This window comes from Gallus gallus, chromosome 2, assembly GCF_016699485.2.
Source record: "Gallus gallus isolate bGalGal1 chromosome 2, bGalGal1.mat.broiler.GRCg7b, whole genome shotgun sequence".
In the NCBI taxonomy this organism is placed as follows: domain Eukaryota; kingdom Metazoa; phylum Chordata; class Aves; order Galliformes; family Phasianidae; genus Gallus; species Gallus gallus.
Genome location: NC_052533.1, coordinates 50890867 through 50914253, shown reverse-complemented (window position 1 = coordinate 50914253; position 23387 = coordinate 50890867). Strand labels below are relative to the sequence as shown.

Sequence of the window (23387 nt, the reverse complement as noted above, 5' to 3'; positions counted from 1 at the left end):
TGGTTTTGGGGCAGGAGGCCGTCCTGGGGCCTGGGGATGAAGGACGGCCTGAAGGATGGAATGGGAGAGGAGAAGGAGGAGGAGGAGGAGAGAGGGTAGGGGAGCGATCGGCGCGGAGGGGCCGGCCGGGGGGGCCCGCCGCTGCCTGCCGGCTGTGGGCGGGCTGTCGCCGCCTTCGGGCCGCCGCCGGGGCGGGCCGGGCCGGGCCGGGGGATGGCGGGGGGAGGAGGAGGAGGAGAAGGAAGGGGGGAGCGGGGGTGTCATGCCGAGAGCGCGCCTCGCAGCCCGGCAGGCCGCGGCCCGACCCGCAGCCCCGGGCGCAGCCCGCAGCCCGCCCCCGCCGTCAGCGCCCCACGATCCGCTCCCCGGCCGGAGCGAGTCCGGCTCGAGGGACGGGGAGGGAGGGGGAAAGTTTGGCGGAGGGAGTGGGGATTAGGAGTTATCCCCAAGAGCCTTTCCCTGCTCCGAGCCAGAGGGCAGCGCTCGGGAGAGAGGTCGGCGGCGGCGGGCGCTCTGCAACATCTGCACAACTCGGAGAGCGGCGGGACGGACAACTTTTCCGACACGTGAGTACCTCGGCACGGTGTTTTTATTTCCTTCTCGGCTCTGGCCGCGCGGAGCTAGCGCGGTGCCGGGGACGGGACGGAACGAGAGTTCGTCCCGAAGCACTCGACGCGGAGCGGCGGGGGCTGCTTCTCCCTTTTTCTTTTCTCCTCTCGCCCCGCTCTTTTTGTCGAACCAAATCAGAAATGTCAGTCAGTGCGAGTGAGTCAGAAGGGATCAGATTACAAGATCGCCGCGGCCGATGTCGGATCCGCGCGCACACACGGCACACACACAGAGGCACGGGCTGTGCCCCGCGGGAGGCGGGCAGGGAGTTCACTGCGCCGCCCCGGACCCGCTCCGCCACCCGGCCCGGCCCGGCCCGGCCCGCAGCATGCCCGGCGGCGGCCGGCCCCACTAGCCCGGCGTGGGAGACCGTGGCCCGCTCCCATGGGCAGCGCGGGGCTTGGCGGCGGCAGGTACGTACCCGGCGGGGCGAGAAGTTCTTTGTTCGCGGGGCTCTGCTCCGCCCGTGCCCCGGGTGTTCCGTCCCGCTCCCGGAGCGCGGGCTCGCGGGAGCCGGGGGGCTGACCCCAAAATGGCTGTCACGGGGCGCCCCAAGTCGGACGGCGCTCAGTGGGACCGGCCCGCTCGTCGTCCGCCTACCCCAGGCCCCTCAGCGGCTGGCGGGCGTTCCCTGCCCGAGGAGGCCGGCCGCAAACTTTGCGGGGGAGCGGCGCGGAAGGCGCTGTCAGGCGGGAGAGGCGGGCGGCCGTTGTTCGCCGCGGGGCAGGGAAAGTTGCGTACCGGCCGGGCGGCGGCGTAAGCCTTTGTGTGGGGGCGTGGGGCCGCGCTGCCGTTCTCAGTTCGGCCGGGCCGGGCGGGGAGCCGCAAAGCGCGGCCCCTCAGCAACTTCGAAGAGTTGGAGGAAAGTGGCGGCTGCGAGGAGCCGTTAGTTCGGGCTCGTAGGCGCAGTAATTGTTCTTCCCTGCCTGCCCGCCCGCCTGTGCCCACTCCCAAACTCCCACACCACGTGAAGAGAAAAGGTAAAAGGAAATCCCCCCACCCCCGCCCCGATCTTTTTTTTTCTTTACAACCCATTTTTGATGCGGTCCTTCGGGCACGCTGTCCGTGGCCTTCTGCCAGTTTGCATGCAGATATATCTATGTAAAACATTTTCTCTCAGCTCCTTGCCAGCTGGTATGCATTTTCCAGCTGCCAGTTCAGTTTGGAGTGATGGACTGTGCGGATGGCACCGCCTGTAGTCGCAGGTAGGCGAGCTGCCCTGCACAGTGTCACTCTGAGAGCTGCGGCCCGGAGCTGTGCCCGGCGCTCCACTGCTCTACACGCACTGCCTGCGTACTGCTCTCCCCACCTGACTCTCGAGGCTCAATAAACGTGGTTTGTAAGCCTCAGTCTGCAGACTTGCTGTCTTTTGTGCGTGCTACAGAACAACTGAGAAGCGGGATTTCTCAAAGACCTTGAGATAATGTGTCTAATTAAATTAATACGTTTCTAAAAGGGCACTGCTGCCTCTCTTTCTGAGTAGGGTGTGAGTACCTGTTTTGAGGGCGTTTCAGTCAGTGGAAAAATGGGAAGTCACCAAGTTGTGCTGTGCTGCAAGGTTGTTTTGAATTTGGCCTGCAGAGAGATTATGGATTGAAATCTGCCAGAACTGGCCCTAAGTAGTTTGAATATTTGTGCATTTGCTTTGTAATTTGGGAAGGTGCCTCACTGATTGATTCCTATAATTATTTCATTTAGGCTCTTTATTAAAAATTAATAATGATCTGACACTTTCTTAATTACATATGTCACTATTATTTTGAAGGAAGACAAATGCTGTGTTTCAAAAGTGAAGTAACCTTAACATGTAGAAATTGCCATGACCACTGTGCAGTATTTCAGGAGAAATATATATTCAAAGTACTAGTGAATGAGTGTAGCAATGTAAACTGTAAGTAGCCTCCTGAGAGCTTGTTTATATAATGAAGCTTTGGGTTTAACGAGCTCCTGTGTAAATACTTTCAGTTTGGTGTATAGCCCAATTTTAAAATAGTAACTATGAGAGAAGGCTATGTTAAGGGGGGGGATTATTTCTTTTAAAAGCAGGATTATGTGATTCTGAATGAGTAAGAAGAATGAGTAAGAAGTATGCTCCTTTAGCATATGTATATTCTTTCTCTGTTAGGAAGTGGAAATAAAATTATGGCTTAAGGTGCTTTAATGTCTGCACAGTTGCGTTTGGATAACTGCATGTTTTTCAGTATGACATGCTGTTTTCCTAAGCATTTCTGTGGAAGTGATACAAAACAAAGACATCACCTGCGTTTTCCTGCTTAAGTGGAGTAATGCTTTTGACTTGAGAATGCGTGCAGTGGCCAAGACAGCATTTACTGTTGGAAGCAACCATCAGTCGTGAAAGGTACATTGTGTGTTTTCAGGTGCAAAAACATTTTGTAGCTGAGAAATTATTGGTTTGTATAAATCATCTCTATTTTGGTGCTGTTGCTAGAGAAACCAAATTGTTAAAGTTTTCAGATATCATTATAATTTGCGCATCTTGTAGATTGTTTATTCTTTTTCTTTCTTTTTCTTCTTCGTTTTTTTTTTTTTTTTTTAACATGACGATTGTATGCATTTGATGCTGACCCTTAAAAGTTTAAGTAGTTTCAGTTACACTTCCTGCCTCATTTTTGGAAAGGCTATTTCATTACCTGCGCTCTGTAGCATGTTTGAATTCCATCCCATGTATTCAAGCAAGGACTGGCACGTTTTTTTTTTTTTTGTTTTGCGGAATGTTAGTGAAAAGTTCATCATCCTTGCCAGACGAATAAGGACTCTGATGCTTATTAGAGCAGGATTTATTTGGAGTTATGGAAGGAAACAGTTTAATGATCAGCGTTGCATGCACTCAACTATATGGAGACAGTAATGTACAAAGAAGCAGCAGACTTAAAGGAAGAGTGAATCAATGAGTCATGAAATCCTCAGGAAAACCTTAGTAATGGAATGTTAATGCTTTTAGACTATAGTAGATTATCTTAAAAGTCAGACTTTTCTTCTTTATGCAATTGTTGTAAATCCCTAGCTAAAGAATACTTTGAAGAAGGCTTAAGTTTTTCTGGCACTCATTTTCTGTAGTCATTCTGATTGTTTTGGAAGATTCAAGAAATTTTCTGCCAACTTGCAGTTAGGCAATTAAAATGCTAAAATGGCTACAGAGGTAGCTTTTTATTCAACAAAAGGTTCAGCTGTAATAATGATTTCAAGTCATCTTTTAAGCGTAAGTTTTATAGACATCCTCCATTCAGATTTTGTCGTTTTTATAAGGCAATTGATTTGTTATATTTTAATATCAAATAAAATGAGACAGAATAAACAAAAATAGGGCATGGGTGCTGCTGCAAACTTTTCAAGCTCTCTCAGTGTATTTTTCATCTGTGCTTTTATTTGATAGGTCTGTGAAATAGAGCTGTAGACTGGCAAAGACTTTAAATGAAATTTCACACTTTGATGATTTTTTTTTAACTTTGATATATTGACAGCAAAAGGAGCTGCAAAGCTTTTATATAACTTGAGCAGTAACGCCAAGCAGCAGTCAAACGTCTCTATGCATTTGTGTTTAACTGCAGAAGAAAAACATGTCCATGGGCAGTAGAGGGTTCTTATCAACTCCCTAATCCCAGATCCCAGCAAACCTTGAGGGCATGCCTCAGATCTTGCTGAAATCATTGTAGACTCTCACAGTTCGCAGATTAAATATGCTATGTGTTCCTGGCTCCAACAACAGTTTTATGAGCTCACTAAGCTTCCTGTTTTAAGATCCTTTTCTGAAGTTTTTAGGAGCTGCTAAAGGCGATGCTGTCTAGGGCAAGTGGTACTTGTTAATTTAGAGACACCTCAGATATTTCACTCTGTCTGTAAAAATAGCCAGAATTACTATTTTCAAATTGGAAAGTGAGTTGCAGTGAAAAAAGAGACCCTTTAAAGTGTGATTCTGTTGTTTTAACGTGTTTGTCGGTACACAAGGTTACAAAGTTTATGTGAGGCTTGATTTGTTTTATGGGGGCTTGACTTCGACTAGGCTCTTTAAAATGAGACTTTTCCAGTTGTAATTCTAAGCACAATATAGCTTTTAGTGCACAATTTCTGAGCCTCTTTTAACCAATTGTGTTTGTAGCAGCTCATTAAACATACCTTTGAAGTTCTCATTCTCCTTTAAGTGTCAAAGAAGGGAAAATGTGTTCTGCCAGTGGTGAATTTCAGGGAATCAGGTAGTGAAACCTGGAATTTGTTGGCCATTAAGAACGGCATGGCATTGCACCTCAGCTTCCAGGTCTTGCCTTGTTTTCTAGCTGTTAAAGAGTTAACTCTTAAATTTTATTCACTGTAATCATGTTTATGTATTTGGTGTAATAGTTTTAATTAAAAAGGAAAGTACTTATTGTCCAACAACGTGTCATGTTTTTCCCAAGAGAACTTGAGCCAATTTTATGCTTAAAGGTTATTCAGTGAATGAAATTTTGAAAGCCCATTTGTCAAGGTGCTGCACGGTTTCTGTTAGTTTTCAGCCCCCAAATTCATTGTCTGCATGGCCCAGTCATTAGTCATCAGTGTATTAGTGCTGCCTTCAGGCAATGCTGCCCAGTACTTCTTCACACCATTATAGCTCTAAAAGTGTGCTCTGCCGACTTGTAGAATTACCACTCTGATTTCCGCTTGGCTGGGTTTGAGGTAAGTCCCCTCCCTACTTCTAATCCCTGCTTTCTTTTAAGGCCGCTTTCTACAGAGATTTAGGGGAGAACTTTCTTAAAGATTGCACTGGCGTCATACTGTGGTTTTGTTGTTGTGTGCACTGTACATATGAATTAATTGAACCTGCATTACCTTGGAAGTGTATTAAATTAGCTGCTGATCTGAAGAGTTGATTTGCTTTGTCTCTTTTTAAGAATGAAACAAGAAACAAGACAGTACATAGATCTTTAAAAACACCTGCAATGTCATTTAGATTGCAACAAAGGACGAACTAATTGCAAAGAACACATTTGTCTCCAATAGTTGCTGAGTATCAGAACTGATAAGATCAGAATCCACTGATAACCAAAGATCTAATGGAATAATTTGTTAGCTGAATTGGCCGCTGTTATGTCAGTTATTTTCCTGCACTGATTACCTAGACCAGTAATCCCTTTTTACAATGATTCTCAGATCGCTGCTGTCTATTTTTGGTGTCTGATACTTAGGTTAGGGCTAGAGGACCCAGCTGCTTCGTTGGTGGTATAGAGCTGAACCTCCCCACAGCAATGTTTGCTGCTTGGTATGAAATTCTTTTTATGTACGAATCTGTTAACATCAGGAAAATCAACTGCATGTGAAGCGTACTTCATCCAGCTGCTGAGAGAATGAAGCCTTCGTTAAATAAGATATGCGAATACCTGAAATCAAATAGTCAGAAACACAGATCAAGTTAGCGTCACTGCAGTACAGCGTCTGCTGTTCTGAAATGCGTATAATTGAAATGAAATTCTAGCACTACCAATTATTAACTAAGAGGTCGTGTGGTTTGATGTGGTTTTGTTTGGCTTTTCAATTCATGGTGAATGTTTTTCCGTGGACAGCAAGACAGCTGTATAATTCTGTGTTTACCCACTTTGAACATGGATGATGGATTGCAAAGGAATTCACACTGCAGCAGGTCAGAGTCGTCCTGTTGTATTTTGTCAAGTTTCCAAAACTTGAAGGAATCATGATGCAGCTTTACTCCTACTATGAGACAGGTGTAAAACCTAAAATAAACTATAAAGACTGAAGGTAATGTTTTATAAAGTACTTTTCATGCTTGAAGTTCTTCTTGGCTATGGTGAGCTTTCCTTTCTCTTGTTAAAACATCTGTCTTGGGTTAGAATGTGAAATTCTGGATTGAGGTAGCCCTAAGTTGAAAGTAAGCTAAGTAGATAAATACTATTCCAGGAATTGGAGTGATGATCAAAACATAGGATTTTCATGAACATTCTACTTGAATCTTTAATTTTAAGATGCTAATTTAAAAATATTGGATACAATCTTTTCTTCTCTCATTTGCATATCATAAGTTGGAAACAGAAGACACATCTTTGCTATAGTTGTATATTAAATATATTCTTCCTTGAGCTTAGTTCCTGTATAGATTGACATTGATATATAGGTCTAGTTTTGATTCTAAAGAAACTTCCATCTGTTCGGATTGATGAGATAAAGCAAAAAGTGTGAAGAAAATGATCATGCCATTGGAATTTGTGTTTAGCTTTAGTGCTCTGAATTAGAATATTTCTGCATTTTTCTGTGGCAGTTGTAGGGACTTATTTGATGAACCAAATGAATCATAATGCAAAGCACACCCGCTACAGATGTTTATAATTTGCTTTACCAAGCTGTTTGTCAAAATATCAGCAAGAAAGAAAAGAAGAAAGCGTTGTATATCCTTACCATATATGTTTCTAATGCTAATAATAGTATCAACAGAAGAAGTCATAGGGTTTGTTATCAACACAGCACGACTTGCTGATTGTGTTTCTCTGTGCATATTCCTATGCTTTCAAATCTTGAGCACATGAATGCTCTAAATCAGGTTTTGTAAAATGTGTGTTTTGCAGAAGGAAGCCACTATGCTGTTGTTTAAGTTGTTTTGGAGTTAGTGGTACTGAATTCCTGAAGAAAGGTATGGGCAAAAACTGAGTGTAGACCTGGTAGGGAAGTTTGAACTCTTAGTTTAGGCTATTGCTACAAGCAGTTCGCAGGAGATATTTTTCTCCATGTGAATTCTTTCACATCTAATCGTACTTTGGCATAATCATTAGGGTTTTTCCTGCTCTGGAGTTCAAAGCACAAGGATGTGTAGAACTGCAAAATAAGCTTACTCTTAATTTTCTACCAATATTGGTTTAATTGGGAAGGAGTTCTACTTTGCAACGAGTATGCATTACTGTTTTTAACCCTTATCTTGTCCCTTCCTCCCAGTATATTTACAGATGTGGAGGCTTGAAAAATGTGGAGAACTTTGCATTTTTTTTTAGGAAACAACATTTGTTCTTTCAATTTGCTGTGATTAGATCGTTTGTGAGAGAATCACAATTAAAATTAGGAGTAAAAACAAACCCACGACCCTGTAATTAAAATAACAAATACTTAGATGCAGTGTTAATGACTTGTTTTAGTTTGTGTTTTTCATTTTAATGTTCAGTTGCTAAATCTAAAGAATCTTGGATAAGAAATGGAATGTAAATTTTGACCTTGGAGGATATATTGTTTCTGAAATGAAAGGCCACTAAAATGTGCTTGAAAATTCTGGCTCTGAAATCCTCAGCTTTGTGCTTCCTGTCCCCAAGCAGCAGCTTCTGTGAGATGGAGAGTGGAGCTGTTAGGCAATTCGACCCAAATCCTTCAGTCTCTTTATCCATTACATTCTACTTACTGGATAAGAAACTACAAATCACTTTTTTCCTTGTGGAAAGCTTGTTTATTCAGATACAGAGTTTAATCTGTTGAAGTGATAGTAAAAATATTTAATTGGACTTCTACTTAACAACAGGATAAATATCATCACAGAAGCAGAGATAATCTTCTTGCAGGAGGATATGGGTGATGTGTTTTAAGAACAACTGAGGTGATGTCTCAGTAGAATGGTTACTCATCCTTACTGATACTACTGTATGTATATGCTTTACATATTTTCATAACTTTCAGCTGTTTGGTTTATCTGCATCAGAAAGATGTAAGCAAATGTAGTTGGGAGCCAAGCAATTATTACACTTAATCAGTAGTTCAATGCACTCCATAGAATAATTTCTCACTTAGGATCTTAATCATGAGGATGATAATAGTACTGCTTTGCCTAGCTGATTGCCTTTGTGTTTGTGATCCTGCATTATTGTTGCCACGAGCTATTTAATGTATCAGGAACAGATCAGATCATCATTAACCAGGCTTTAGGTCTAGTTGTTCTTCGGTCTTTATGGGGGAAAGAAATCAAAGGAAAGTAACCTACAGGAAGAGACAGTAGATGGAAATGAATTTGGAAAGATTGCATTAATACATGTGGTGCCCTATAACTTGGGGTATTTTTTAATTTCAAGCAACAGATCTGTCTGATACAATCTTTTTTTTTTTTTTTTTTTGTCTTTTTTCTAATTTTACTTTGCATTTCAAACAGATTTAGGCAAAGTTCACAACTGGTGCATTTGTAAATCAGGCATGTAAGTTAAACAGATAAATACTGTGAAGTATAAGATATCTCTTCCACAGCTTATTAGTGACTCTGTGTTTTTATACGTAGTCAATATAAGTCTATTTTTTTTACCCCATTTATAGCAGTCTTACTGTGACCAGTTGGCTCACCAGGGAAGAATCTGAATGAAATTTGCCCAGGAGTAGTTAATGAGGTTTGCAGAGCTCTGATTTAGCTTACAGAGAACTGAGAAAAGGTGAAACTATTTCAAAAATTTGTAACATTTAGATTAGTTCCTATAACTGTTATAAAAGTAGTTAAGTGTTCCAAACGGTTAATATTGTAACTAGTAGATATTTCTTAAAATATCTGAGCACTGGTGTGTTTTTTACCAAGTACTGTCAGGGGTAACTTTGTCAGAGCATCTTTGCCAGCAGGTTTGATGAAAAGCAGTGCTGAGATCTAGGTGGGTTTTAGAAGTTAAGTGTACCTGAATCAAGCCTGAATAAATCAGTGTGAAATAGCTCCCATATAATAGCATAAAATTGTCTTGTGTAAATTTTGCATTTGGATGTATCTGAACAAGACAGATTTTTTTTTTTATCCTTAAATAATCCCAAGGAACAGTGTAACCGGTTTTGATAAAATTGATAAAGGGTCTTTTATGGTTGAGAGAGGCTGTAATGGCCTGATTGTTCTTTGTGCCTCCCCTTGTGTTTTTCACTTTCATACGGTTGTGCTCTTCAAGATGTGTTGTATCCCCAAAGACTACTTCCAGTAGTGTGGATCAAAGTGGTACCTATGAACCACCCTAAATACCCAGAGTCATTTCTGAAAAATTAAACATGCTATGTTTGCTTGCACGCTGATTGGGGCACTCTGGTTGTTGATAGCAATCAGTCTGAGCTTCCCTACTGCTGATGTAATGATGATGAATGCTGTGACACTGCTATTTCAGACAGCTCTTCTCAGTGGATGCAAACCACTTGTTAATGAACTGAATACAACTGCAGCAGCATCGCAGCATCGAATAAAGCAGTGAGAAGCTTTTTTTTTTTTTTTTTTAACAATGCATTAAAAGGTACCTCCTCAAAAATGTACCTCATAAAGACAGAGGGTTTAAAACCAGCCTAAAATTGAGAGTTTCAGATGCTGATTCCTGACAGCTTATATGGAACCAGGTAGTCTTGTTGACGGTCAGTGAGACTATTTACATGCATAAATGTGTGCATGATCTGATCCTTAAAATGAAGTTAAACAAAACAATAATCTAAAAAGTAATTCAGATAGGAGCTGAGCAGGGCAGAGCTGAGGATTTATTGGAAAACTGCAGTGTTATATTCAGAAAGGGTCATGTTTCCTGCTCTTCTGGGGAGAGGGCTGCTCCACTCATTTCAGTTAGGTGACACTGAGTAAATGAACAGAGACTTTTTTTTCCCTCCCTGCTATATTAATACAATTGTTTTACTACAGTGAGGCACAGTTTTATGACCAACATACATCGGACCAGAAATTATATCATTTCAAACTGCTTGAAAGAATTTTTTGTTCAAAATACATTGCCAACATATTGCCATTGATGGTCTATTTAAAAAGAGACAGTTTTCCTTGTGTAATTAAGCTTGTTCCTATTTTTTTTTTTCTCCAATTAAATGTGCATTTGTGAAAGTTTGCATACGTGGTTCAAAAAAGAAGAGACACACCTGCAGGCAGGTTGCTGTTTTGGGAAAGGTTAGGTTTAAAATGGGGGTCTGGAATTTAATTGTGCAGGGAGGTCAGGCTTTAGGGATATTACAAAAGGTTCAGGCATGGTTAAATGGGAACAAGCCATGAATGTTTGCTTGCAGGAAGGAATGTTTATCTCTCTATTTACTTATGAAAGTTCAGACTTTCGCCCACGCACTTTTATAGCGTTTTATTGCTATTCATATGCACATGAAAATGCTGGAGAGCTGACTGAAACTAGCTCTCTGCTTTTTAGGAAGAGGAACTCATCCCTGCTGAATATATTCAGTATATTGTCTCAAGCCTAGGGGCAGGAACTGGGAAATCACTGACCCTCGCGCTGGCAGGAGCCCTGTACGCTGTAAAATAAACCACATCGTATTTTAATGTGCAGATAAGGTCAGGCTGGCTGATTTTCAGAGTGCTTTTTGATAGGGATTAGCAGCCAGTGGAAATAAATTTTCACATTGTCCCAGACTTTCTTGCTGTTCTTTGTGGTTTTTTTTTCTTTTTTGATAGATTGTAATTCTCATATTTCGGTACAATTTCTGTAAAAAAAAAACAACAGCAACAACAACAAAACAGCATAGCCAGAATTACAGACAATGATTCTGAAAGAATTGTACATCTTGTTTGTGTTTTCAACACAGGTGTAAGTTTGTGTTTGTGGAAAAAAAAGGTTTTTTGGGGCACCATATTGATTTCTAGTTGTCTATCTCCGTACCAGAAGTGCTTGGTGAAACACACCAAGGCACCCATCTCAGATGATTGGTCCTACAGTCTTTCCTGCCTTTCTTTTACTTCTCCATCCATGCCTGTTGCCCTAGAGTTGGTACAGCACTGGAATGTAGCTGGAGCTACATTCTTGCAGACACCGTAGAACGTGAGAGCAGAGGAAGGAAAGCACAGGGGAAATGTATGCAGCAGTCAGCCAGGGATGCAGTGAGTAGGACCAAAGAAGAAAGTTTACTTGTACAGTGGTCTATCCTCAACGTTGACATTAATAAGAACAGTCTCCTGTAAGTAAACTAAGCAGACATGAACCAGAACAGGTACCAAGAACAGATGTTTATACTAGCACTTTGCCAATTCTGCAATTTTCTGACCAAAAATCCACTTCAGCTGCTATTTTAGAGCTGTGTTTTGTACCATTGTCCACAGCAGGCAGCACAAAAATGAAAGTGATAGGGAGTGGTAGGAGACATGGAACGCTGTAGACACCTGCCAGCCTTTTCATGATTTTCAGTAGTGCTTCATGCCACTGCTGGCGTGGTGAAATTGAGTGAATTATGTGGTGTCTTCCTTTCTAGTTAGGTAGCAAGTACAAGATTTCCTTTCGTGACTCTGAGCCAAAAGACAGAGGCCTATGAACTCAGGGCTGAAGAAAATGAGGGCCACATTCTCCAGCTTTCTTCTCCAGGCTCTCACACAGCTGAACTCTTTGATGTAAATGGAAGTGCTAGCTCAACAGATGCCTTGACCCTTTAAAAGGCAAAACAGAAGAAAAATATCCACAACTGGGATATGTAACTTTTAAAACTCCTTCAGAGGGAGCCTAGAAAACTCTTCTTAGAGTATACTTAATAATTCAGCTGAAGGAGGTGAGAGCATGTTGAAAGACCAGCTTGTGCTGTGGCTGGAGAATAGGTGCTGGCAGATTTCGATGCTTGTCAAGGCTGTAGAGAGAAAATGGTTATGTTCTGGGTTGGGTGAGGGGGAAAGCTTGGCAATAGTACCACCTTCCCCTGGTCTGTGCCATTGCAAGGGTCTCAACAGCCTGATGTGGATGAGAATTGACCTAGGCTGTGCATTATCTTGCACAAGATGAAGAAGGGGAAGCATATGTGAAATTTGTAAAGATCCTATTTATAAAGCTTGTATGAGATATCTTCTCAATATTTGAACATTGCTGGGTATAGGTGAGGACTGTTAGATCTCTCCTGCATTGTAAGGAGATCACCTTCTATCATTTCTCAGGTTGCTATAATATAGCATTTTAACAGGTAGAAGCACTCTTGAATGTGTTCTGTCATGGCAGGCAAAGCTTTCTTACTCCAGTTTTTAGCTAGAGAGAAACTCAAAGGAGGAAAAATGCCTTGCTGAAGGTTGGACCAGTAAGTCGGTGGCAGTGGGGCTCTGCTGTCTAGTCCGGTTCCCTGGCCATGCTGCCTAGCTAAATAATGATTCATTTAGTGATTGGGCTCCTCTTTGATCCATACTGTATAACAATGAGGCTTTGGAGTGTTTTATTGTGCTATTAAAAAGAACTCCTACTAGGGAGGTGGAAAAGGGGAAGGTTTACTAGACAGCTGTGTTTGTGGTGAATTGGCTTTGTAGCCTTTTTTTTTTTTTTCTGACTGTCAGAATTGAGGAAACAGGTTGCTAATGTAATTACGCTTCATTACAGTTTAGTTTGTGGCTTGTTTTGAAGCCTTTGTTATTTTAATTCTTTTAAATCTTGTTCTGGAGCAGCACAACTTACTTCCGTTTCAGCCTCATTTAGCTAATGACTGCAGTGCTGTTCATTTTTTATTATTAATTTTTGTTGTTGGATAGGATCACATTCAAAATACCAGAGCATGAGGACATTAGCTCTAGGAACGGTGTGTGCTTGCTACCAGTTATTTATGTACAGCTTGCTTGGAAAGATGGGTGTGCATGAGTGAAGCTGCTGACCAGTGCTTGAAAAGGTAAAGTGGTCCAAGAGGTATAAAATGAACATATTGCTGGAGGTGACACTGAGAAGAGTCCAGAAAGGCAGACAGACACTTCTACAGAGCTTTCGATTTCCAGCGTTTGCGTACAAAAGAAAGCAATCTCATTAACTGCCACTAGCAATAATATTTGCCTTGCTCTGTGGTTTTCAGGGTGTTGCTCCAATGCACTTTTGTTTGAGTTAGATTTCTGAACAAACAAAATGAGAGATATTTACACAAGTAGGACAAGTGTAGAGATAGACAGGATAACTGCAGTGTGTTCGGATAGTGTGCAAGTTGAAATTTAAATATTTGGCTACTATAATCAACATGAATGTCTGCTTGATTTCTTTTGCATTGTTCCGAAGTGCTGTGGACATAAGAGAGAAATACTGTCTTCGTCCCCCCACCATGTCTGTTAAAACCCCATGTCTATTTGAAAAAAAGGGCCAGCCCATCAAGCAGTATAGTGGTTTGTGATGCTGATTCTCTTTAAGGAAGAACATACATGTTTTTAGTGTTAGCTTTTCCTTAAATTTCTCAGGAATTCATGCATGCAAACCTGATTTGATGGGCATCTGGAAATGTCCTCTGGGCTGCTAATACAGCTGTGCTGCAGGCTTTTCTTCAGCTGAGAGATGTGACAGGTTTTGAGCTAAGCTTTCCAATGGTATGTAAAGTGTATGACTTTCTTGTTTCATTCAGGTATTAGTTCAAGGAGAGCTGAAGTAATGAGAAGTCACCATGGAGGCGCAGTCCCATAGCTCTACCACGACAGAGAAGAAAAAAGTGGAGAATTCCATTGTGAAATGCTCCAATCGAACAGATGTCAGTGAGAAAGCTGTTGCCTCCAGCACAACTTCCAATGGTGAGTAACAGCAGGAATTTACTAGCAGCCAAACCTACAGTAATTTTATGTTCACTGCATTCCTTGTGAATTGAGTGAGCATTTGCACCTGGATCAGTGTTTGTTCTAAGTAAAGGCTAAAGAAAACAAACATGGGGGGTGGTGGTGGTGGTGGAGGAAAAGTGATAGGACACAGTAAGGCCTGTTCTGGCATCAGGTGTCGTCTTTTTCTTCCAAATATTCTAATTTGAGATGTAAGTGTGCTGAGTTATTTATTATAGGAAGTTCCTGTTTTTGTTGTTTTAGAAATTGTCTTGATTAGCCTGGCAGGGCTTGTGAGTGCTTTGCATTTTGCTATTGAAATTTCTTTCACTAGTTAGATTATTAGTTATTACAAAAGAGACAGAAGTAGTCCTTCGAAATTTATGGCAAAGGATTTTTGTCTTTTCTTTTTACAAATAAACTTGCTCCTCACAAAGTGCAGCCCCCACCTTCCCAAAGTTCTTTAATGGCCAGCAATAAAACATTATGCTATAACTGTATCCCTCCATGAGTTTGTTTCAAAATTGTGAATGTACAGCTTGTTGATTTGCAAAAACAGAGTAGTTTTCTTGATTCTCCACAGAGATTACCTCACTTGAAAACTTTATGTATTTTCTACTCCTCCAGAGAATGTGTGAGCCCAACTCCAACCCTTTCATTTTTCAGTTTAAGAGGGATGACTGTATTGATCCATACTAGTGGGAAAACTCCCTTTGCAGTCTAGGAAAAATACTGCTTGAAAAAGTGTTTGGCCCTGTAGGTTTTGGGTAGCTGCAGATTAACTCCCCCCCCCCCCTCCCCCCACCCCCAAATCAATCCAATAATTGCTAAAACTGGAAAATGGCTTTCTGTGTATTTTGGAGAGTCCTAGTGGATCCCTGGCAAAATGTTTTCTGTCTACCTGTTCTACTTCTGTCATTCTCACTCGAATATCTGGTCTTGTAGTCCAGGTTAGTTTTTCACTGTGATAACTTGAAGAAGGGTTTGTGCTCTCAGAGAAACATCTGTGTCCAAGTGGAGTAAAGTACAAAATCCATGAATCCTGCAGCCGTTCTAGAGGGAAATCTCTGTGGGTCAGTAAAAAATATATGGCACAAGTCCCAGCATCCTTATGTGTGACTGGACTTCAGATTCAAAGCAAACTCAGCACCTGCTGACCTAATAGTTTGGGTTGATCCCCATGAGAATACAGAAACTGTTGAACAGCTATGGAAAAAGTTGCATCAGTTTTCGAAGGCATATGAAATTAGATCCTCAGCTGGTGTAAGTCATTGTAGATCCGATGCTGTCAATAGAATTACAGAGGTTCACATTAGCTGAAGAACTCCCTATTGTGTTGTTTGTTTTTTTTTTAATAATAGGATTTTCCGCATTGGCCCAATTTTTCAAACAGATGCACACTTAAACACATATGCATGTTCTTTGATGTCAGGGGTCTGTACTTAAACTCAGTATTGGCACACGTCTCTTGACTGTTTGGACTGGGTTTAACAGTATCATCAAACATTTTGATTAGAGAGCTAATGGTAAACTCTTGAAGATGTTTTTACCTAAATCTGACACTAGTTTACTGAAATCCTTTGGTCAGATCATTTTCTCTGTTGATTCTATTTATCAGCTTAATGGGAGCATTAGTTCTTAACTACCTGCTGCATCTTGATGGTGTATTTTACTGCATGTCAGGGTCATCAAACTCCCAGGAATTGAAAAGATTCTAGGCCTAATGAATAACATTTTTTTTTGTCACTGTGATTTTCTCCTCTTAATGAACTGAGATGCTCATGTGGTACACATCCTGGGGTCAGAGCTTGCATTTGTTTAAGGTAATGTCAGTTACCTCTGTTTTCAGTGAGTGAGGGCTGGTCTTACAAGAGTCTTTTTATATTTGGGGAAGTCACCAGAATCTCCAAGGTTTGGGTTTATAATCTACTTTCACACATAACCAAGTAAACAGTTTCCTAGAGATGCAGAGTTGGGCTTTAAAGGAATGAAAAGTTCTATTCCTTCCTGAACACAAAAAAAATTTTATTGGACTAAAGGCTCCTTGGAGCACATACCAAAACAAAATCTACTACCAACACTTTAGGAACTTAAGGATGCGTTGTACTGTTGCAATATTTTGAAGTTCACTTCTTGCAGATGTGATTGTCATAATAATGAATTCTGGTTATAAGGGACCGATTTGCATGAAAGCTTGAGCTTGCATCATGTTTACATCTTTTATTCTTAATGTTGGAATGAGTATTACTACAGGAACACCATCAGTTGATACCAGACACCACTCCTACAAAGCATGCAGTTTTTGCTGATTCAGTGCCTCTTTTTGCAGAGGGCTGTGGATTTATTAAATGGTTGTGATTTGCATTTGAATGCTCTGTTTAACAAGGTAAGATACCTTTAAAAGTACCAAAAAGACTGAATGATCTTTGCTGTCTTTGTCAGAAGACTGCTATGCTTGCCAAGCAATGTCTGCCTGTCATAAAAATATCTCCTCGTAAACATGTCTAATATAAATGCTCCTCGTTTTGGACAGTGCATTAATTACCAAAGTTTGCAGGGTAATGTACTTGAGAGATAGCTTTTGGAGAGACAGCTCTGCTGTTTTCCAGAGTACTCGGAATTTGAATCATAGGTAAGTTGTTGGTTACAGGTTTCATGAAAAGCTTGTAATCATGAAAAGTACCACCATTAATTGCAAAGAAAATACCATTATTTCAACAGTGTTCAAAACTGGGTAATCCACCTTTTAGAAGAAACTATTTTAAAATGAATACTGGGCATGGAAACCTTCCAAATCTTACCATGTGCAAACTGGTTATTGAAGAGCATGCTGTAAACCTATATTCAAGGAAAGTAAGTTGGGGAAGGTGGAGAGAAAGGGCAGTTATTGTTAACTCCAACACTGCAACAAAGGTACGAGGCCTAGGCCTGTGGATGCCCCTTGCAAGACACTGGATACCCTATAGGCTAGAACAGTAATCAAGCATGGGCCATAGTTTATGTTAGCCACTTCTGAGTTACTGTGATTACTTAATACAAAAAAGATTTCTGCTATACTCAACCACACTCTTGCTGTATCACTAAGATGCTTGCTCTGTTCGGTAAGGGTCTGCCAACGTTTTCATTATCAGTGCTTAATTTCAGAGATTTATAACTAAGCCGTTGAAACGTGCTCCAGGCCCAAACGTAGGGAAGGTCTTAGTGCTGGAGCAAATTAAAACTTCTTTTAGAACACATGTGATCAAAAAAGCTAAAAAATACTGAGCATAACTTGTAATAACAAAAATCTTTGCACTTTGATGCCTGGTGGGACTTTGTAGTTTGGAACCTCTCTTACTTTGTTTTGAATTTGTCTTTGCAGGCTTTTGATCTTTTCTCCTGTGTGTTTCATTTTGTGTATCTTAACCAAACTGCACATGGTTTGCAAAGAAACATTTCTTTGCAAATTGTTCCTTTTACTGCTTCTTTGCTTGACTGCTGTTTTTACTGCTAGAGAAAAAATGCTGAAGAAAACTGCTAATGGAGATGGTCTTTCACAAAAGGCTGCATGAAAAAAAGTTCTTGCTAGGATATAAAATATATTTACTCTTGTGTGTTATGATTTGATGTGTTCAGATTGATTTGCTTTGGTGAAGCAACAGTAATGAATAAATACTTATGTCATGGCAATGTCACTGGTATTACATTGGCATAATGAGGCCACCATGCTGCCATAGTTCAGTACTGTCTGGCCTGCTCGTTTCATATAATTTTTCATCATTAAAGGGCAGTCTCGTGGTATTGGAGGGACTCTTGTTCCCTGTAATGTCTATTTTTGCTTTAGGTCATCATCCTGAAAGCTGTTGCATGTACAGAAAGGCTTTAATATATTTGTGCATGAAATGGCTTTTTGAGGAGAAGTATATGTGAATATGTTCATTAAAATTAATTCTGTGCTCCCCCTGGGGAGCCTTCAGCTACTATTGCAGACTGTGAAGCCTGTCTTGCTGGGCCTGTGTTGGGTATTATGGTGCCTTCTTTAACATGAAGTATCTCTAATATTAAAAAACAGTCCTAGTTGAACACATTCAGCACTGCAGGGGTCTGCATGGTGAGTTGCCTTGCTGAAGTGGGCTGGATGCCAGCAGTTCACATTGGAAGGGGTGTGTTTAGTCTTGGCTGCCTGTGAGCTGGCTGGTTGAGCATTGTACCTGCTTCTCTGCCATCACAGCTGTCCCTGGAAGCTGTTGCTGCCATCAGCAGCATGCTTAGGTGGCAGCATTGTGGTCAAGTCTTCAGCTCCACTCAGCAAGTCCTTGGGCAAATGCCTCATTTTGGGTGTAGGAATAGCACCTCTGGCCCTCATAATGGGTATTTGCCCTGCTTAAAGTTAGCCAGGGACATTAATGCTCTGCCACCTCCATACTACACTCCACTTTGTATATGTGTACATTTTTTGGTGTTGACCAAAAAAACCCCATGCAAATCCAACACAGCCCTTAGCTATATGCATTTTTTTTTCATTGAATCAGCACTATAGATACAATTAATTATTCATTTTATTTTCTGAAAAGTACAGGGAATTACTGTGTAGGATGAATTAATGCTTTTACAGCGCTGACCTGCACTATGTGGTTGCTTGGAGAACATTAGGAGATTATAATACTTGATTTACTTACTGTTTAGCTTGTGAGTTTTGTCAGTGACTAAGATGTTTTTCTCTTTTGCACTTTTGGCTCTGTACTGATTTTTTTAATGTTGCATTGAAACAATGCAGTTATTGTGTAGAGGCTTGTTCAGTGTCTGACAGGCAAGCACTTATTTTCAGTTGGATGTGTTTTGTCTAGTTTTTGACCCATGAGCTCGTTCCAGTGTAATCTGATATTTCTTATTAACCTGTTACTCTGCCTTAGAAAAAAAAGCTAATTATAACCGTATGTAGGTTGTGGACTTTACTACCTTTATCAGAATCAGATAGTTATTGGGAACATGCTTTAAAGCAATAGAAAGCAGAAATTATTATCTTAATGATGATGTAACTTAAGACGAATCTTGACAGATGAATAAATGAGAGGAAGTTCATTCGTCAGCTGATTCTTTCAGAAGAAGAGTTGGCTAAATCTAATTCTCTTTTTTCTTTTTTTTCCTTAATATTTTTTAAGGATTGAGCGAGGAAAATATGTGGCAGCCTGCAACTCCATAGGAATCATATTTCCTGTTTAAAATTTCAGTTGGTTGCCCATCCTGCTGCTTGCTTTCAAGCTCACCTTTAAGTAGGTGTTAATCATATTGGTCATTCTTGGCCCCCTGGTTGGACTGGTGTGCTCAGGGTCCCCTTGAGAGGTCAGGGTTCAAAAGAGATGGTTGAGTATCAAGAAACATTGCCTGTACTACTTCAGTGGCCTGCAAACAGAGTCCCAGGGTGATTATATGAGACCTGATCCCACAGAGTGGTCAGGAGATCCTGCTTCCTCTGCTGGCATCAGAAGGTGTGGAGGGGCCCTACTCGTGTCTCATTTTCAGGTGAGGGAGGAAACAACAGCCTTTAGTACTTTCATTATCAGATCTTGGAAGGGAAGTGACAAGCTTCAGTGTATAGGCAGCAAGGCAAATATTCCAGGCAATTCTTATCTGTAATGGTGATGTGGATTATCATGAAAAGTAAGATCAAAGTGCTCATATACAGTAGTATTGGAAAATCAGGACGAAGAGCTAAACTAAAAAGATTTTGTGTACCCTACTGTTCTGTTCCAATAATTGTGGCCAGGTCCAAAGGGAATAATGGCAAAAAAAAAAAAAAAAAAAAAATAGCTATCCCCTGTCCTGGGGAGAATAAGCTCTCCTGAGGCTTTATAAGTACTGGAAGCTGAAGTTGTGGAGGTTGTAATTAAGTGTGAATTGCCTGTCTTGGTATATGGTATTCTGATGTGAGCAACTGATTAAATACGTATTCATTCAGAGTAATGCACCCATGGTCCTTTATGCTTACTAATAAAATTTCAGTCATCAGATTAGGGTTTGTCGTCAACTGCAATAACTCATTCTGCCTGATGCTGTTTTCCATTGTTATTTTTCAGTGAGCCAGCCCTACCCGTACCCTACTCTAAAGCAAATGATCTGCAAGTGCGGTATGCTATTGCTTCATTAATTCTGCAGAGATTTCCCTCAATTTTTTCCCCCTCTTTCCCCTCTCTTTAGTGGTTAATAGTATAAGGGATATTAAATGTCAGTCCTGCTGTATCCCTTTGCAAGTTCCAGAAAGAGATGATTGAGTGGCTTATCCTTGCAATCACTGTAATCAGTAAGAAATGACTTAACATCCTGCTGGATAACACGAGGTGGAATCAGCAGAAAACATTAGTTAGCACAGTCTTGCCACCTGAATGAGGTGAAGGTTAAATTTAGGGAATTATGTACTAGGAAAGGGTTTTGGTTTTTTTCGTCCTTTTTTTTCGTCCTTTTTTTTTCGTCCTTTTTTTTCATCCTTTTTTTTTTTTTTCCTGAGGAGTGGAAAAAAAAAAAAGCCACCAATGAAAGCCCACCCATACACCTAACCAACCATATTAGAGATGTACCTGGGTTCTGAAATAGATTAAAAAGAGATAAAAGTAAAAAGGTTCAAAATGAATCTGTACTGTATAGCATCATGCTCTGGAGCTTGTGCTTTGAAGGAGCCCAGTGTCACCCACCAGACCTCAAAAAACTCAGGCATTACACTCCCCAGCACTGAGGAGAGCAACCTAGGGTTGTGGTTTTTGTTTTTTTTTTTTGGTAAGAAAAAGACTACTGGAAGCAGAAACTGCAGTGGTAGTGTTAGCCTTTAACTCTTTTTCTGGGGGCTCTGAGAAGACACCAAACTTGGGAATTTGTGAGTAAAGGAGCAACATGAAGTAGATTTTTTTCATAAAATAAATAAAGAGATTTTTAAAAAATATCCTTCAAAGTGACTTAAAGCCTAGCAACCCCTCTGGCAGACATTGTATTTGGCTGTACAGTTTGATCTGTGTAAATTAAGGCAGTTGAAGTAATTAAATTACTTAACAGGTTTTAAAATGGCATTCATCTTTTCACTTCTAGATGCTTTCTGTTTCTTATCTGTCTCCAGTTAAAAGGAAATAGTCTGGCATCAGTGTTGCATTTTATTATATTCCTGCTCTGTATGTTTCTATTTACTTTGTTCATTTTCTTTTTTCTTTTTTTTTTTTAAAGATATAAAACCTCAGCTTCTGCATACATAGGAATACTTACTGCATGTGTGTGCCAGTAAGTGGAAGAAGCGTGCTTAGGGCATGGTATGTGACTATCTGTATTAAAACTACATTCTCAGTGTTCTTTCCAAGTCATATCTCATTATTTTGGGTGGTGGGAAGTGGGGGAGGGAGATGCTGTCCCAGTTAAGGAGTCTGAGATGGATTTTATTGCTTTATTTTCTTATTTCCCATTAAATGTCTTTGCCCTTGGTGTATACTGCAAGTGGTCACAATTTAATTTGCAGGTTCTGTTTTTGTTCTTACAGCTGGCAACACAGAAAAATGTTGTGTAAATGTGATCTGGACCTACTGATGTGTGTGTATTTCAAGTGTGCGGAGGCATTTTGAAGAAGAGAAGTTCACAGGAAATACTGGGTTTTGTTCAGATGATTTTAAAATTTGACTTGTGAGGCCTTAGGAGACAGATTTTCAAAAAGCAGTTCCTAATCTTCTGCCTGCCATCAGCTGGAGCCTTGCTACACAGTAGCTGTCTATGTTCATTCTTTGCACATGGTAACCACTTAGAATATGCTGCTTTCCATTCATTTGGTGCGACTTTCCGTGCATGTAAAAACCGTTCTGCTTCCAGCCATGTGTAAATGCAAAAACTTAGGTCCCCACACATGCAACGCTGGAAAAGGTGTTAAAGATGTTTGGATATACCAAACCAAGGTAGTTGTTTTTGTTTTTTGTTTTATGGAACAGAACGGATTTGCACTGATAGAGTTTTTCCTGATACAAGAAGATAAATCACTAGAATGTAAGCTGGTATTATAAACCTTGCTCTCCCTCTCTCACCCTGTTGTGTGCTTGCTTTTCTGTTCCAGCACAGTCTCAAATGTAGCAACAGAGGATTTTGCAAAAAAATTTGCAAAAAAGTTGCTTCTGGTCCTGACCAGTTGTGTTTTTCCCTCCTCTCAGTCTCTTTTTGTTCCTTCTTTCTCTCCTTTTTCTTCTCTCTTTTCTTTTTCGTCGTCGTCATCGTTGTCTTTTTTTTTTTTTCCTTGGTCTTTCTTTTAGTTTTCAGAAAGTTGAGTTCCATCCCAATTATTAAATCTTCGGAGACCATTCCCACATGGTTCTGTAAATGGTAGCTTCATCCTGAGTTCTTTCATCTCTTTTCCTGCTCTCCTGGCTTGACAGTTGAAAAGGTCTGACTGTGCCACACAATGGTTTGATTGGTTTCTCTAGGGGAGGCTTTACCCTGCCTCATCATTCGCCAGGCAGGTGGACCAGAAAGTCTCTTGATTCTTTTGTTGCCTCTCAAAGTCCGAGGTCTTTGACTGAATAAATCCTCCGTCATGGGATAATTTGCTAAAAGGAGCTTGAAAGATGTGAGAGAAAAGCCTCACTACTTGGGTGCTGAATTAATGAAATAACTGGGCCTTGGAGTTTGCAATTGAAAAATCACCAGGAATGCAATGGGTGGAGACAGACTGCAGAATGCAAGGCTGTTGCTTCCCCGTAATAAACTAGGAGTGCTTTAACTGAGAATGTGGCGGGCAGCCGCTGGTTATTTGCATTTTAGCCCCGTTCTGCAGTGGAAGCCCAAGCCAAATAAAAGCTGTTTTGGTGCAGCCTCTAGTTAGTCATTAGATTATTACGAGGGGCTGGGAAGAATTCCATATGACAGAACTAGGGTTGAGTTAACACAGGACGAAAAGTAATTTACAGATAGGCTGTCCTCAGCCATCTTTGTAGACCCTGATAAGGTTTCATTTCAGAATGGATAGGCGACATTTCCACTTACGGGCCCATTCTGCGACACCTGTGATAACAGCTTCTGGATCCTAATTGAAATTGGTTTCAAAATGGATTTTCACTTTTCTCTGTCCGTGGAAAATATTGAATGGACTCAGAGCTGCCACAGAGAATCCGAGGCCTTGGAAGATGGAGCAAGAAGCCAGGATCATCTTTCATAACTGTGTCGATGATATGACAGTTTTGTTATCCGTCTTATTAATGAAATCATTGATCACCTGATGAAGGAGATAATAAACTACATTTTGCTGGTGCTCAGGAAGCTCAGTTAGATTTTTTTGAAACTATAGAAAGGGGGAAAGCCAAACCAAAACAACGAAGGCATGATTTTAAGGTCT

At 40.9% G+C, this 23387-nt stretch overlaps 1 protein-coding gene across 4 annotated transcripts in view; it reads left to right on the top strand.

The window, feature by feature from the left end:
- Positions 1–466: 466 nt before the first annotated feature.
- Positions 467–23387, top strand: part of GLI3 (GLI family zinc finger 3) — a 211790-nt gene continuing 188869 nt past the window's right edge. The window contains exons 1-2 of one of the 4 annotated variants that reach the window (NM_001271903.3): positions 467–566; positions 13876–14038. In NM_001271903.3, coding sequence (NP_001258832.2) covers positions 13915–14038 — 124 coding nt within the window. In that variant the 5' untranslated portion in view covers positions 467–566; positions 13876–13914. Of the gene's footprint in view, positions 1023–1349; positions 1590–13875; positions 14039–23387 lie in introns of those variants that run through there. The other 3 variants (XM_015281558.4, NM_001398311.1, NM_001398310.1) reach the window with 3 other exon arrangements.